This window comes from Rhagoletis zephyria, unplaced genomic scaffold (genome assembly GCF_001687245.7).
Source record: "Rhagoletis zephyria isolate East Lansing unplaced genomic scaffold, Rhagoletis_zephyria_1.1 Rzeph_scaffold_06477, whole genome shotgun sequence".
Classification (NCBI taxonomy): domain Eukaryota; kingdom Metazoa; phylum Arthropoda; class Insecta; order Diptera; family Tephritidae; genus Rhagoletis; species Rhagoletis zephyria.
Genome location: NW_016163560.1, coordinates 14,185 through 32,526, shown reverse-complemented (window position 1 = coordinate 32,526; position 18,342 = coordinate 14,185). Strand labels below are relative to the sequence as shown.

General features: G+C 33.2%; 1 protein-coding gene across 1 annotated transcript in view; it reads right to left on the bottom strand.

Moving 5' to 3' along the window:
* The window catches only part of LOC108373221 (octopamine receptor beta-2R-like), a gene marked incomplete at its 5' end in the record, with an annotated part of 31,920 nt that overhangs the window by 2,069 nt on the left and 11,509 nt on the right, over positions 1-18,342 (bottom strand). The window contains 2 exons of the mRNA XM_017629084.1: positions 1,698-2,077; positions 10,072-10,170. Of these exons, the coding sequence (XP_017484573.1) occupies positions 1,698-2,077; positions 10,072-10,170 (479 nt within the window). The remainder of the gene's footprint in view (positions 1-1,697; positions 2,078-10,071; positions 10,171-18,342) is intronic.

The following is an 18,342-nucleotide window of genomic DNA, read 5'->3' as shown; positions in this document are numbered from 1 at the left end:
TAATCGATATTTTGATAGATTTTGTAATCGATTTTGTAATCAGTATTGTTATCGATTTTGCTATCGATTTTGCTTTCGATATTTTTTCGATTTTGATATCAATATTTTCATCGATTTCTTTATCGATGTTTTTATCGATTTTGCTACCGATATTATTATCGCTTTTGTTATCGATATTTTTTGCTTAGTGTGTGCTTTTGTTTTTTTACTTGGATATGCTCTTAACCATACCACGTATTCTACGTTTAAATTTAGCGGCTGTATCTCCGATACAGCCTGCAGGCCAAGACGAAGGCGCTGGACTGTTCCTTTTTTTTTGTATTTTTTCTGTACTATTATTTAAAGTATTTACGTGACTATATTCAATGATAGTTTTAAATTAGTTACAATCATAAATACTGCAAATAATAGGAACTCCATATTCATAGCGTAGGGGGAGCAGAATAGCTTTACTGATTGTGATGGCTCGTGAGTCGGTTCTCATGGTTCCGGTTGTCCAGAGATTCCAACCTAGATCAAAATGGTGCTTTAGCGGTAGCTCTTGATATCGCAGAAGTTTAAGAATTAACTTGATAGCCCAGGCATTTTCCGCGCAAACTCATTAAAAACTAATGATACTCCACTTAACTAATGGAGGTCCGTTGCACTTCGTAGTATTAGATATTTCTTCATTGAGTCTAATATTTTTCTGCCATCAATCCAACGACTGGAATCTTTCGCTTAACTATTAACAATTCGCTGTGTATTATTAAGGCACAGTAAGAATCTGATAGCAGCTTGGTTGCCTGTATAGACGGCATCGATACTGAGGCATTACGTAGCATAGGATCAGTCGCATTTATTGATGGTTAATTCAGCTTTAAAAACATTAAGTTTTTTAATGAGCTGAAGGTTTAGATTCAGTGATATTTATGTTGAGTGCATTCCAATGCCAAACATTTTGCTCAGCTTTCACCCAACGGCAAAACTAGCGGAAGATTTAAAATTAAGTTTAGTTTCGCAACTAATTCCTCAAAGGGATTCCAGAGAGAGCTTGTTTTCTTAGCACAAAACGGGATTAACATAAACCAGTTTCACCGGAGTTCTGCGTAAAATCTATATAATTGCGTTGTGCCAGTTTCAATCCGAGTTCAAAAGCTTTACCTGTGGAATAGGGCAGGACACCAGCTAATAGCATGGAGGTACACTAGACTAGACTTCACCCTCTGCAGTTTACTCTTCAATGTAGATTCATATAAAACTGGCCAACAAATGATAAATCCATAAAGAATATGCAGTGTATACTATACTTGGTGACAGGCCCCATCTTTTCCATCGGGCCGTATAGTGAGGTTATGACTTTCATTGGTATTAGTGTTTCAGCTCCAATTTAGATTTGTATCCTTTTTTACTTTTAGACGAAGTTTCGTACAGAGCGGTGTGTGTTTTCTTAAAAATATGCATGGATGTACTTATGTACGTAATTATCATTGTCATTGCTAGTATTATTGGCAGTGTTATTGTTATTGTCATTGCTTTTGTAAATTTACATGTCATTGTCATTGTCACTGTCTTTACCTTTTCAAGTGTCACTGTCTCGCACTTTTTGTAATTTTGAATTTTTTACCACCAACCATTTTTAGTAGTTACATACTCATACTCCCGCGCTTAATTCTTTACTTTATTTTAAAAAATTTTTGCTTATTATAAATTTATACCTGTATTATTGCTAGCTCCTCCGCGCGTATCCACCGAATGTCGATGCATCAACATCGCATTGCCATGACGCGCCATCATTTGTTTCTCCTGACGATTCGCCTCACGGAATATCGCCAAATACGTGAATATCATAATTGTACAGGGGATCCAGAAGGAAATTGAGCTGGATATAACACAATATGGCTTATTGACAATGAATTCACAACGATCCGGATGACGTTTGACAAAAACTTTGTGCTCCTCTGTCGTATACCAACCGATGAATATGGGCAAGAAGGAGAGGAGCGCTGGCGAAACCCACGTATTCAATATCATGATGAATACGACACGTTTTGTCATGCTAATCGGGTACTTGAGCGGTTTTACAATCGCATAATATCTGTGAGGGAGAGAAAAAAAAAATAATAATATTGAATATTTATACATACGTACGTACACATGTACGTGTGTAAATACGAGTATAAAAGCGAAGTATGAAAATGTAGTAACTGCACTAAATTCGCTCGTCACAGTGAATTAACTCATAAAACAGAGCAAGACGAAAATTGCAAATGCAGAAAGTGTTTGATATCATCAGCGTGATGGACCTACTATTGAAATATGCGTTTTTGATTTTTGTGTGTGTGATTTGAATTTGATTGTCGAAAGCGGTCATAGAAAAACCAGAAGAGGCAATCAAATAAAACCATAATTGCTAATGGTTAGCCTTAACTTCAGAATATGCTGTTGAGCATAAGTACATATTTATATATGTGTGTATGTACATTAGACTGTGTCAAATAAAACAAATATTTTTTTCTTTTGGTGCCATATGAAAATTTCGTTGTTAGTAAAAAAAAAATGGTTTTCAGTTAGCGCTCGCAAAAATACAAAATTTTTAATTAAAAAACAGTAAATTTTACATACACAAAAATCGATATATTCGCGAAGCGATGAGCAAAATTTAGTAAAACAGCGTTTTTTGTTTTCTGTCTGACGTCCGAATATTTTTAAATGACTTAAAAATAAATAAATTTTGAAATAAATGAAAAAAATATAATTTGAACAATTTTGCAAAATTCGAATTTTTACAAGAGTTATTGTTATTAACATTTTTTTGATGACTTCAGTAATTATTTGTTATCCACTGATTCATAGCATATATCTTGCTGATATTTTCCACGATAATAGTTAATTGGACGGGCTTTAGCCTGATTGTTTCATTATTTTGTATACAATTTTTATTTAAAAAAAAATATGTATAAACAAATAGAAATATTTATTACTTCTCGATCAGATTTTTTAATCGTTTACATTGAATATCATTCCTTATTCTATAATACATTATTTAAAAGAAAAAAACGAAACTTGCACGGAGTCGCTAGTTATTATTTTTTTCGCTCCTACCACGGGTGCTTTTGCCTTCATGCCGCGTGCCGCGCGAACTCGCAGAGAGCGTGGTGCAACCAGAGAACGCACAAAATAAAATTTATATATAAACATAAGCATAAATAATTTGGTACAATATTTTTTTAAGTTGTATTCATAAGTATATACATTAGAGTGGTCCAAAAAAAATTTTCGAAGGTAGGGTTTGGGGCACCTTCCAAAATCTTCTTTCCTCTTGCCGAAAGAGGTGCTGGTACCAAACCTTACGTTTCTATGTACATATATATGCTCATGATGCTCATATTTTACTCTAGAAGTATTGTGTACATATATTAATCAAAAAACATTTCAAATTTAAATTATCTAAAAAAATCGCACAAGCTTCAGTTGTCATGACAACAGTAGCTTTTTATAAAAATCACTAATATTTTTGCCAGTTTCACAGCAATTTAGGAGCACATTTCAAGGTTATTGAGCACCCTGCATTGGTTGCAGTAGAAAACTGAAAGTTGGTATAGGTATTACATACAAATATATAAGATGCTCAGAGGTGCTTTGTATATAAGTGTTAAAAAAATTAAATTAATTAAAAGGGCATTTTCAATACCAATTCGTCCTTGCGAACATAAAAAATTTTAATTTGTTTTTTTGTATTCTAAAGTATTTTCTCTTTCATTTGTTACCATATTGTTATTCTACATTGGAAAGAGTTTTTAAATATTTTTTATTTGTTATACTTCATTTTTTATTAAAAAAAGTTGAAAAAAAAATTTGGTTGGTTGATGTTTTTTTTGGCGAGCGCTAACTGAAAATTTTAGATAATTTTTTTGTGACCGGCCACCGAAATTCTCATGTGGGAACGAGAGAAACAAAGCAATCATTTAATTTGACACAGTCTAATGAACATATATGTACGTATGTACTTAAATAACTATATATTTCTGCTTTTTTGAGACTCTCCTCTCGCCTCCCAAACCATCTACTGATTCATGTGTTTTTGATATGCTTTAATTGTGATTTCTGTGACAAAAATCTTTTAAATTTCAGTCTGCTGCTCTGTAGTCTAAATTGTCAGCATTTCTATGTTTACTGAAAAATCCTATTTGAACTTTCTGCTTTCTACTGTTTGTATATTAACCTGCATCCTTGTGTAGATATGTTGTTGTAAGAGCGATCAAACAAAACCAAATCACAAACGTAAATATATCTTTGGCCTTGTTACGTGGCATACTCAAGCGCGTGCAACACATGTTGCAAGTACCACAGTTGTATTTGGGCATATATATTTTTATATATTTTTCATTTCAAATTAGCATTGTATGTCTTCTGCCGCCCTCAACTTCCCTTTTTGCGACATACTTATACATATATTTATGTACACTTTTGCATTCACTCCAATGCATACACATGTATGTAATATATGTAAGTAGATGTTAGAATTTAAGTTCTGATGTCACCTACTTGCTACACTTCAGCGAGTTTGACTAAGCACAGCTGTGTGCGTCGAACGAAATTTGATTTATCCTTCATCCGCGCAAACAGCGAACACAAATACGTGTGTATGCACATATTTTTGAAGATATCAAGCTCAAGAACCCCAGTGTAAAATCGTAGAATGAATTCAAGCGCGTTTTATGAATTAAGAGCTATTGAAAAAGTTAATTCTATTTTCATAAACATTTTTTAGATAGAAATTCATGTTAACTCCCGAAAGGATTTTAAACCCATTTCCATTGATAACCATCGGTTAGTAACTCATTTAACTTATTAAATAATTTTAGTTTAGCCCTTTAAACTGGGGCAACCCTCAGACACATCAAAAATGTTCTAAATTGTCAAACTAAGTATTTCTTGAAGCTCTTTCATTTGACATTCATTGTTAATATTTCAGATAGGTGGCAACCCTATTCAAAATACTTTCAAACTACTACCTTCTTAAACCGCTTTTGTATGACACCCATATAGCGATACGTTATTCACTTACCAAATTCCTTTAATTAAAATTTAATTACATTTTTTTAACATGTGGCAACCCTCCCAAACCATTTCGATTGGTAATAATTTGAGCTTAATTTCTTAACAGGTGGCAACTTTTTTCGAAAAAGTTTCTTCTTTAACATCCACACCCTAAGCCCTTTAATTTGGTAACTCACTTTTGAAAATCGAACGAACGGTGGATCTGATGGCATTGATTATTAAATTTTTTGAATGCAATTTTTTATCAGGTGGCAACTCCTTTCGAAAAAATAAAACCAGGGCTAAGTGCTTTAATTTGACACCCCATTTTTGAAAATCGAACGAAGGGTGCAGATCTTTTATGTGGAACAAAAAATCCCTTCGTGTATTATATACATATATATAGATATTACTTTTTCCATATTTAAAACTCATACTCTGATGAGTCCGACTGGGAAACTTTGAATTTCGAGACTAGATACATATATATGTATGTCGACATATAACTATATATATATGCTTATGTATATTTTCATGTATGCTAATAATAAGATTAAAGTTTTTTGACAGATTTTTGACAAGCGAAATTTAAATTTGATCTATAGGTGATTTTTGACAAGGTTTCAATTTCACCTGATACATATTGGAATGTTCCTCTCACCTTTTCTATGTATGTATGTATGTAGGTAGGTACATATGTATGTATGTGGACAATTGGTTAGTTTAGTGATGCTCAAACCAACTCATATGGGTAAGTTGCTCGTATTAGCATGGAAGCATAATATTTTAGCGAGCTCGCAGGTGCCCGCGATGTTGACTGCGTGCACCTCTTCTGGGCATCACCTAGCGGTTAGTTTAATTTGATATACATATATATGTTCATACCTAAGTAAATCTTTGCTTGAGAAATCTCTACGTCAGCAAGCGTTGCAAATTGATTGAAAAAACCGCTTGAAAATAAATTATTTTGAGAATAAGAACTGAGAAATTTAAAGGCTTAACACTCTTGCCAAATTTGGTTAAGAGATTTAGTACTATTGTTTCTTAGTGTAGGTGATTCAAATTGTTTCTATTTGCAATTACTTTCAATTTTAATTTGTATTTAGTATAAAATATATAAATTTTCTTAATTACGCGAAGTTTTAACTGTGAATACTTTTTCATAAAGTTTTGTGGCTGTGAGTCTTAAACTCAAAATAATTTACCAAATAATTCTTTTATGGATGTTAATGAAATGGACAATTTAAATTTTCATTTCCACTTCACAATTTCATGGCACTAGAATTGTCTCCCGGGTGCAATGCGAAAATAGAACAAAAATAACGTGAGAAAATATTGTTAGACATTCGGCGGTTTGCAGCATGTGACCAATGAATTATGACTAATGAGAAACAAAATTCCAAAGGGTCTCTTTCAGCTGTTGCATGTTTCTATGGATTGCAGCGACTCTCCTCAGCCGCGCCTGAATCGGTTTGTTCGTCAATCGCTGTATTTAAGCTCAATTAATGATAGGCCCAAGAAGTGAGCTAATTCGTCGGGGTCGGACCAAAAGTAGAGGGGAGTTAGTTGGGTGGGATTGAGCAGGGACGTGAAGAGGTGGTTGGGTTGGTGTGGGCGGTCTCCATATGCCGGACAACAATCAGGGATAATGGAGTCGAGTCTGAATAGGTAGCTGTTGAGACGGCTACAATATCCAGATCATAACTGGGCTAGAGTAGCGTGGGTCTCTCTTGACAATTCGAGCTCCGAGTCTGCGATTGGTGGAGATTAGACTCCAATCACGGCACTCATGGGTCGATGACCCACTTCCTTATGAATGCCGTTGAACCCTCGTCGGCTCAAGTGCTTCGCCAATGCATGATGCGGACCCTCCTTCTCGAGCAAGGGGATGTTCACGTCTGTGACACTCCCACTGAGAATTTCGTTATGCTCCCGTTATGCAGGTGGTGTTCAAGCAACATCAGAAGGCAGCATCCTGTCGCTGTCCGGAGTGCGGCAACACGTCTGTAGCCGCCTCCACCGCGTCCAACTAGTATCTGGGGACCAAACAGGTGCAGCATAATTGAGCACCGGCCGGTCGATTGTCTTGTATATTTCCAGCAACGTTTCTTTGTCTTTGCCCCAAGTACTTCCGGCGAGCGACTTGGGACCTTGATGCGGCTACATACTTTGTTGATGACAGCAGTTGTGTGCGCAGAGCTTTCCTCGATTTTTATTCTGAAGTAAAGCGTACTGATCTGAAAGTGAACGTAAGGAACAGTCGCCCAACTAGGTCACACTTAACCACTTTAATTTTGAAGATAAGAGAACTTTGCTTACTCGGGTTCAACCATTCAAAATGTCCAGCTTGAGATGCACCAGAGAAGCACGAATTTCAAAAGGTGCTCCTGTGGACTACTAGGTAATTAAAAGGAAAAGTCTGCCGGTTTAATCATGCCTTTTTAATGTTGTAGGCGGTGATGAAACGGTAGAAATTCTACCTTATTTAACTTGCTCTCCACCGACTATGGCTCAGTGGTATGAAGCTAATAGAAAAAGGTTGAGGTATAATCCTATCTGTTATCGAAAAATGTATGTTATATCGTCGCTTGGAGTGCAATACCTCGTATCCGAAAAATGCAATACCTCGTATAAGTTAGTCCGAAAACAAAAAAACGAAGAAACTTACTTAATTCAACACTTTTGAATGGTTTGTAATGTAGGGAATCGTTGAGACCATGCCAGCTCATACGCGGTATTGCATGTGGCGGATACGAGCTAATGCGCGCCCAGCGATGATATAAAAGTAGTTGGTTTATAAACTGCCATGAATCAAATTGATGGACAATTGAAAACAAAAAAGTGATATCTAACAAAATTGTCTTTTGCTTCACTTACAAACATAAGGACATTATCCTTAAAGGGCTACTTAAATATTGTAATGGCTTACAATATTATGGTAATTGTAGAAGTGTATTATCAAAATTAGGCATAACACCAGCTAAAGCATCTGTAGTACACATAAAATACACACTAAATGACACAGCGCCGCTGATTAGGTGTGCTAATCAGCTTTCACCAATCACTATGTGAGTGCACATTTGAACATATTAGTAGGTGATGGTAGCGACTTTGAGCAATGTCAAATATTATACAGGAATAGAGTGAAATGATTAGCAAACGTTCAGATAGAGATGTGCAGCAAAATTACGTGCTACCTCAGGTGAAACCTGAACTCCAGCTCTGTAATACAGATTAGCATAACACTTCTCCATGGGGTTACTCCATGGAGTACATAGCCCAATAATCGGGTACTGGTGTAGAGACCCGAGTTGGTCCGCTATTGCATTTCATAGCAGTATTTTGTAAGTATTCCAATATGCCAAAAATGGACCACATGGTCCAAAGATTTTTGCAGGATATGGCCACTCAAATACACATGTGTGTATCAGTTTCTACCCTTTTGATATCTGTAACATCTATAACTCCTTTCAGTTACTGTAACCAATACTGGCTGCTCAATGGCCTCGAAATGCGCTTCTGAATTCCTTTGAAACTTGCAAAATTATTGGCGATTTCTTTATAAAGAGCCACTGTTGACAAGACAACTGAGCTTGTAATATTTTATAAATTTGAAATATTCTAAATATTCTTAGGTTGCTTAACCAATCGTTTGGCTAAAATGTGTACAATATACTTCTAGAGTAAAATATAAACGTTTCATGAGCATCGTCTAAATTTATACTTAAAAAAGTATAGTTTGCTGCCAGCACCTCATTCGGCAAGACTATAAATTTGGGAAGGTGCCCCGGTATCTGGCAATTTTTTTTGACCACCTTAATGTACGTACATGCATAAATATGTAGGTATACATATACATATGTTTGTATAGATACACATATCCATATATGTATATGCCGCTGTGGTGTAGGGGTAAGCAGTGCGCGCTTCCACTCCGCAGTGCCTGGGCTTAAGCCATGGTCAAAGAAACATCGCAAAAAATTTTGAAAAAAGGTTATTTCTTAACAGCGGTATTTCTGTCATGAAAAAAAGCTTCTCATAAAATTACAATCGCCGTTCGAAGTCGGCAAAAATTGTAGGTCCTTCCCCTTTGTGTGACAACATCAAGGCGCACGCCACAAATCGGAGGAGAGGAGAGGCCAAACAGGAATATACATATGTATGTGTCAGCGCATATGCAGTCCATGCGCGCCTACTGAGATATTTTGTTGATTAATGCAGAAATTCTATTCTCTTGCGAATGTTGAACTGTCTATGTGGTTTTGGCAATGACAGTTTGTAGTGGTTACAACAACAGTTGAAAATGGAGTTGCGAAATTAGCCGCAAGCCGGACATCCTTCGAGATGCTCGAAATAGTTGGAACTAAACAGCGAATATGTGGGGCAAACGTTAAGACGAAAGTTTCAATGAGGTAAGTAGTTAAAATTCTGGCAGTCCAATTTATGGTTTGTCAAATAGTCGCAATAAGCTACATACATCCCCTTAAACAGTATTCGGAGTGCTCAGAATTTATGAGTCTAAAATGAGTATTTCTTTCGACATAAAAATGAATCTGAGACCGGTCTGGTTGACTGACTCATTTCTCATTTATGTACGAGTTGACTCGCCTTTCGACTACACACAGTTGAGTAACTCATGACCAGGCCAGAGTCATGTCGGTGTAACTAATACATAATTATTCTCACGAACACATCCAAACCGACTCGCGAGTCAAACGCACCGTGTATGCCGCCTATAAGAAAATTTCTTGTTTAGACCCAGAAAGAGTCATACTTCAGACTTTAATATGACTCCCAACTTGGACTCATATTAGCGTGCCCTTCTGAGAAGGGAAGTATGCTCTTTGCTGACTCTTTTGTGAGCTAATAATGAGGCTTAGAACTCAGAATTCTCCAAGATGAGTCCGAAAGTTTATAGGGATATAACATAAGTAAGCATAGTTAAATGTAATATGAATATTTGTATTTGTGATGACAAGTATATACATTAGTGTCAGTTTTAAGATACCTTTCAGTGTTTTTATATATTTTAGGTATGCAAGTACTCACCTATCCACGGATATGCAGCACAAATGCAAAATGCTCGCGGTTGAGAAGTAGACATCCAAACTGTTCCACAAATCGCAAACAAACGTACCGAAATTCCAGCTGAAAGGCAAAGTAAACCAGAAAATGAATTACAATTTATGATAGTCAAAACAAATAACTTATGGGTGTAAATGAAAAATTTGTTAGGACAAGTACCTAGGTATAAATTTATATTGCAAATGAAAGATGTTTCTTAAAGGTTGCTCTAAATTTACGTATGCACATTTGGGCTCGGATTGCGAGTAATTATGAAAGTGCCGGGGCAGTAGTCCTGAGGGTATAAATGTGTGCTTTTTTAGATAATATCAAATTAAGTATCTGCCATCACAGCAACATATATAGGTTACATTTTTAACCAATCTGGTATATTTTCGGTAATGCTGAATTACCACAAGGCATTACAATGGAAAAACGGTATTTCTTTTAAAAAATTCCATGCGGAAAAAGATATAATGACTCTTTATATGTATATATTGGTACTTGTATTTTCTAATGCCAAATATTGTTATTAAAAATTTTGTCATTTAATGCCTAGTGAAAACTCAGCGTAAAGCTGAGATCCCACGATTGCCGCAAATGGACCAATCTGGAACAATTTTTATTGTGCTGTATTGGAGCACAATAAAAAAATTGTCCCAATCAAATTCTGTACAGTCACACGGTTGCCCCTTTTTATACAATTCTGATTGCCGCAAGTTGGCGAAAAGCAATATAGTGACAAACATTGCCCCAAACTTATCACACGATTGNTATACAATTCTCATTGCCGTAAGTTGGCGAAAAGCAATATAGTGACAATAATTGCCCCAAACTTATCACACGATTGTTCGAGCATGCGGCAATTGTGACCATAAAGTGTTGCGCTGACCTCTAAATTCTGTTTTTTTTCTCTGTTGTGTAAAAATGGCGTATTCTTAAAAAAAAAAAATAAATCAATTGCATCTGCTTTGTATATTGCGGGCTCATTTTGTGCAAATTTGTTGTTGTTTGAAAGCAAAGAAGCAAAAACTTGTGTCCAATGAAAACTCACGCATTCATTTAGAAGTTTGAGTGTATAGTTTTTTATTTTTCGACGATAACTGCAACGTTCTATGTGGAGTTCAAGTTGCAACAGTTTTCGTTTTAATTTTGTTACGTAGAGGTTTTTTACTCATTACAAGTAAATTGGTACAAAATAGTTATGTTTGTATAAATGAAAGCTGCGAATATACATAATTTATGTTTTGAATGAAATTTTATAATTATGTGTACAGCGCGCAAGAAAAGATAGCACCTTAACATTTTGATCAGTCTTGACTTTTTTCTTCTGTTGTTTAATGTTAATTTTTTCCTATAAAACCATAGCTCATTGTCTAGTAAAAACCACATAAGTCCAAATTCCAAACTTTATACAAAAATTATAAACATTTCTTAAAATTTTGATCACAATTCAATGGTTTTTAATTTGGGTTTCTAGAAAAAATTTTGTTTTGCAGTTTACAAAGTAATTTACAGAGAAGAAAGTGCATAATACCGTCAGCTAAAAAAATTATAAAAAATCAACAGGATTTTTTAGCAACTTCAAACTTCCACCTTATACTAAATTTTAATGAGCTATACAACTAAATAACATTTTTTTTTTCTAGAAATCCAAATTAAAAACCGTGGGATTGTGTTCAAAAGTTTAAGAAATGTCTATAATTTTTGTATAAAGCTTGCAATTTGGATTTATGCAGTTTTTGTGAGACAATGAGCTATACTTTTAACAAAAATAATGAAGATTAAATAAATAGAAGAAAAATAGTCAAGACTGGTCGAAATGTTGAAGTTCTACCGTTTTGTCGTGGTCTGTATTGAACTTTTAAGTTTTTTTTAAATCAAATTTATACTGTCATGGCAGTTCGCCAATTGGTGACATAAAACATCTTTCGTATTCTTCTCGTATGAGTTTTGCTTGTGGTGGTATATATCGCAGCAAAGATTCCGTCATCAGACTTCAAGAAAAATTATAATTTGAATACAAATTAAATTAAAAGTTATTTTGCATCCGAAAACAAGGATATCATTTCAGTGATTTTTGGACACATAAGGAAGCAAAAAATAAATTATTAATAAACAGCCTAAATATTTTGTTGTGTATTGTTCACTTCAATTGCCGCACAAGAACACAATAAATATTGCCGCAATTTTGAAATTTTCATTGCCCCATGATTGCCAATCGAGCTATCACACGATTGCCGCATACGGGCCGTATTTGATTGGGCACAGTAAGCACAATATCGGCCTCTATTGCCGCATGAGTCAATTTACTGTGAAATCACACGATTGGGGCATAAAATGAGGCAATAATTGGTGTATTGCGGCAATCGTGGGATCCCAGCTTAAGAATCATGGCTGCGCAGAAATGCCTAAACGATTTTTCATCAAAATTTAGTTCAGTGTTTCTTTAACTATAAAAATTGCACCTTTTTAAATCTCATTAATTCTAAAATTCGTGATGGAAGTGGTTTGATTTTTATGTAGTACTCTAGTAGAGTGCACGGACTTTACCACTTTCTTGGTAGATGTACGTATTTTTTAGCTGTATTTTATTTTCTATCATTTTTGCCTAAAAATCGATCAATATTTTCTCGAAAGAAAACATACATATTTTAATATGGAATATAACTAAAATAATTATGAAAAGTTAACACTGACCATAACCAATTTAAAAGTGAAATTGTATCTCTATCAACTATTTATGGAAATACTTTTCGTTGTCAATACTTTTTTTTGTGGGAGACTGCCAAACGAATGATGTGCAAACTTAAAACATTTCAAAACTTCAAAAAATTTTTAAATGCAGAGTAATTGTTTGTTTTAATGTAAAATGGGGCCAGAATCCAGGCATCCGTGATCGAATCAAATTCGGATCCAAATTTTCTTTACAGCCTTTGGAAGCGAGTTCGCTGGTTTCTGTTCAAAATGTATTTTAGAGAAAACAGCTGTCATTTTGTTTCATTCGATTCGAATCGTATTTCATTCGATCACGGATTCCAGAATTCGGGTCCACTTTTATGTATTACATATTTATGCGTTTTTGTTGAATGTATTATTGTTTTAGTACCAGGTTGACCAAGCTTTGCCCAAAGTGCATATACTTGTTAAAGTTTTCATGATTTGGATAGCTTTAAAAAAATATTTTGGAAATAAACCAAAAAAAAAGGATTTCGATATCTATTGAGCAAATTCCTTACTATAAAATTTATGTGGAAACCCTATAGCGAAATACTCTGGAATGGATGGTACATATCTTTTGATGGTACATATCTTTTGATCGTATATATACTGTGTATACATAAAAAAAAAGTATTGATTGAAATTGACAAAATAAAAGTTTGTATAACATAGAAACGTGGCAACCCTGATGGTAAATACTTTCTAACCAAAGTTCTCAACAATACCTTTCATTGGATGTCCTTACTGCTATGCTTTAGATAAATTGTGTAGAATCGAAAATAAGTGGCAACCCTACACTATTGTCCTAAGAGATAACATTTTGTATTATTTAATCTGGGTATCTATGAATAGTAATATTTTACCTTTTTTCTGAACAACAAATTATACAATACAATTTATTCCTAGGTGAATTCATATAATAAGGTGACAGCAGAAGTTCAAAAACAAAAATGCCACTAAAAAATTTTACGCAAAGTGACATAATAATTACAACAAATTCATCATTTTGACATTAAAAATCCCCGAGGCGAAAATCCAGCTGCTTTGGTAGCACCATTTTTCGCTTTCATTTATCCTAAACGAGTATAAATTATCCAATGTTGTCTCTTTAAACAAAATGTGTACCAACTTCTACCAGCAGAGACCAAATACCACTGCCCCATTTGACTTTCTTTGTCGCTCTTCCCGAGTACAGAAAAAGTACTTCTCCACTTGGTTATTCCATTGTATTCGTGGGCGCGCTTGCTTTCATTTTTCGCTCATGTATACTGATAATTATCGCAAATAGTTTGTACGAATGCCCAAGTCAGCACAATCGCACTGAAGACTAGATATATGTTTCTATAACTAATTTCGGGAATAGCCATAGCTTCTACCTTGTGGTATTTTTGGCTTTTTCCAATTTTGCAAAAGCAAAAACTGTCGAGAAACTCAATTAATATTGCGAATACGATATCGATATAGAAAGCTTAAATTCTGATATAGTTTTGTAGCAGCTGAATCACTACTCGGGCCTGATAAAACCCTGTCTGGTTTAAAGGCATCAAGGTGGCGATTCTTCATGCAGTCATGACATGAAATATCAGTTTTTTAAATACTTTGATAATTAGGAAAACGCTGAAAGTAATTTTTGCATGGCAAAATGTACGTATGTACATACACATGTATATACATCAGCTTTTGCTTAAAGTTATATTTTTTCTCTTTTTTCTATCTACTTTTGCTTAAAGTTATATTTTTTCTCTTTTTTCTATCTAGATCCCTATCCCTACCCGTGTTCGTTCTAATAACATTTATGGTATTCTGTTTTCCTTTATCTTCATCTTTATCTTTATATTCTATCGATAACAAAATCGATAGTAACATCCGACAAAATATTGATAATTAAACCGACAAAAATATCGATAACAAAATCGATGACAAATTGGACAAAAATTTTGATAGCAAAATCGATAATCTTATTGGTAGCAAAGTCTATCAGAAAATCCATTAAAATATCGATAACAAAAATCTATTAGAAAATCTATACAAATTGTCTACAAAAATATCGATAACAAAATCGATAAATAGTCGATAAGAAAATCGATAAACAACTGTCATCAAAATCGATAAATAATCAATAAAAAATCAATAACAATATCGATAAAAGATATCGCTGACAAATTTGATAGAAACACTAATAACAAATTCGATAATAAAATCGATAAATAATTGAGAACAATATCGATAACAAAATCGATAAATAGCTATAACAAAATTGATAACAAAATAATTAAAAATATCGATAACAAAATCGATAACAAAATTTCTTAAAACAACGATAACAAAATCGATATATATACCGATAACACAATCGATAATAATTTGATAAATGATTTCTAACAAAATCTATATCAAAATCGATAACAAAAATAATAACAATATCGCAAACAAAACCGTTAAAAATATCGATTAAAAAATCGATAACAAAGTCGATAAATATATCAATTATTATATCCACAAGTTCCGAAAATATCGATACCAAAATCGATAACAATATCGATAAAAACTTCGATAACAAAATCAATAAAACTATCGACTGTTATATCGATAAGTCCAGAGATTTACGAAAATCTTTAAAATCCCAAAATAGTTCCCAGGTTGAGTGTCTGGGTCTCTATCTATATCCTTTTCTCTATAATTTTTTACTAAGCTTTTTTACTAAAGTAGGTCTTTCGCTTTTTGTAAGCCAACTTTTTATCATCGATCCATTTTCGCTGCTTTGAAATAATCTGTCTTATCCTGAGTGTCGCCCGAAAAAAANTTACCGTAGATTTTTTTTTTTTTTTTTTTTTTTTGTGAACTGTCTCCTAAATAAAAATAATGCCACTTTCTCATACACAAAAAAAAATTCAAACATTAATGTTAACTTGAAGAAACTTCAAACTTATTTCACTAACATTCAAATTATTTCAAAAAAATCTAATAAACAAGCTGGAAATTTTCATTAATGGAAATTTTGTTGAGTTTTCCTAGTTTTTGTACAAAGCCTGGAATTTTAGTCAACTATGAATAAAAAAAAACCAAATTACAAAAATTGCTTAACATGAAAGACGAATCTATGGAAATATATAGTTCAAAGTATATGTATGGAAAACTTCAATGCAACAGTGCGCGGTTAAATATTAGCCGATTTAAAAAAAACCAGATCTCCTAATTTTCGATGTTCTTCATTAGTAAGGGGTCCGCTGGCTAAAAAAAATTAATTAAATACTCGCGAATGCATTTATCTTATTTTAAGAGAACTTATTTAAAACATCAGCGATAATTTGCAAATACCCTTTGCCACAGTTCAATGATGTGTGGCAAAATCAAAGAAGCAAGTAAATCAACCGAAATTTGTATTCAAGCAAGGAGAAATGAAAATAAAAAAATTGAATTTTCACTCAAAAGTGGGTTAATTGAATAGATACGGTGACCATCCGTTCTGTTTTTTGCAGGACCGTAGTGTTTTTCAAAGGTCGGTCCTGCGTAGTTTTTCAAACCTGAAAAACCTGAAAATGTACTGATTTTTCCAAGTGTCCTGCATTTGTCCCGCATTTTATTCGTTATTTTAAAATTATCGGACAATGGATGGATTTTTTCAAAAAAGTGTTTTTGGGTGCTTTTCGTAGCTTTTCTTCAATATCACATGAAAAAATCTCCCAATCGACGTAAGCGACTTACAGATCGAAGAGTATTGATGTGCCTCTTACCAAAATATATAACTTGTGGCGACTTCAATGAAAATTATTAGTGCTACAGGCGACCATTTGCATTTTGTCGTCAAAGTCGAAAAAAGTGAGGTTTTCAATCAAATACGCAGTTTCATTTGATTATTATTTTAAAAATTCCGTAAAGAAGATATATCACTACAGTAAATTTTGAGCCAAAGATAATGAAAATCGGACTAGAAATGTAAATGCTATGGAGCGCAATCTGCACAAATTATATATTTTTGTAAAGGGCACTTTGTAACTCGTACCAAAAAAACAAAAAAAAGGGTACTGTTTTCGTTTTGAACGACTCAAAATTTGCCTATAAAATAATCTTTTAAAGATTTTCACTTTTCGTGTAAACTATTTTAATTATAATATGTTTTACTATATTTTTATAAATATTCATGTAAAAAAGATTAATATCGATGAAGAAAACGTGATTCATATTTAAAGTTTAAAATGTATTAAGAATTTAGAATCATAAATACTCTTTTGATATTTTTATACTACGTAAATATATGTAGGCATATTTTTGAAAAATTGTCCTTCATTTTGAATCCATATTTATGGTCACCGTAACTATAGTAGGTTTATATATAGTGCATACAAAAGAGAAATAATTTGTTGCTTGCATTGATGTTGCTCATACGCCATGTAGGCGGACGAGACATGAAGCTTAGAGTAAGATATAAATTGAGCTTTCATATGTATGTGCGCATATGTACATAAGCGTGTATGTCAAAATAAATAGAACATGAAAAAGGACGTTATAAATAAATTAAAACTTGCTTATATAAATAAAACAAAAAATAATTTTAAATAATATTTCGCATTTCAACACTTCGCCGACAGCTAGCTAGTTTGTCGTTCTCTAAAAATAACTGAATGAAAAAATAAATAAACGTATGTATGTATGTATGTGGTTATTCATGTACATATTTTCTTTTCATTCATGACTTTTCAAAACAAATGCGATTTTGGCAGAAAAATATTTATTTTGATTAATAACATACATAACTTTTCTCTGAAAAAATTGCTAATGATTCGAGAATTTTTAATAAATATTTTAATAATTTTTTGTCATCGAATTATTTTGTCTCTCAGTTTCATGGCCGTATTTTATTTCGTTAAAATTTTTCAACAGTTATGTACATATTTAGTATGTCTGGGACATATTTACAAAAAATCAAGTAGTCATATTAAAATACTCCAGCGCGCTAGATACTACTTAAATGTAATGTTAAGTGAACCTGAGTAAAGCTCCCATTCAAAAGACTGACGATTCGGGTATGACGCAGATTTTGGAAACTGAGAAAAAGAAGGCCCTTTTTAACTACTTAAACCCGTAAGATTTTTACACAGACAGATTTTTTTTGACGCCGATACATAATGTGTTGAATTTGCATTACGATTAGTAATCATTATTTTTTTCATTTTCTTATTTTAATGATTATTTTAATTTTCTTACATAACTCAGCCATTAATAATTAATTATTAATTGCCATTAAAAAATCAAATAATTAGAAATAATTAAATTGTCTTTTTTAAGTATTTCTTTATTTTTAATTGTTTGATTATTTTTAAGTATTTGATTGTTTTTAATCATTTGATTGTTTTTAATTATTTGACTATCTGCACGTATTTGATTATTTCTAATTATATGATTATTATACCCGAGCGCACTTGTGCACAAGGGTATTATAACTTTGTTCACATAACGGTTGTTTGTAACAGGCAAAACGAATCGAGATAGATATAGACAAATGTATACATAAATGATCAGAATGAAAAGAGAAAT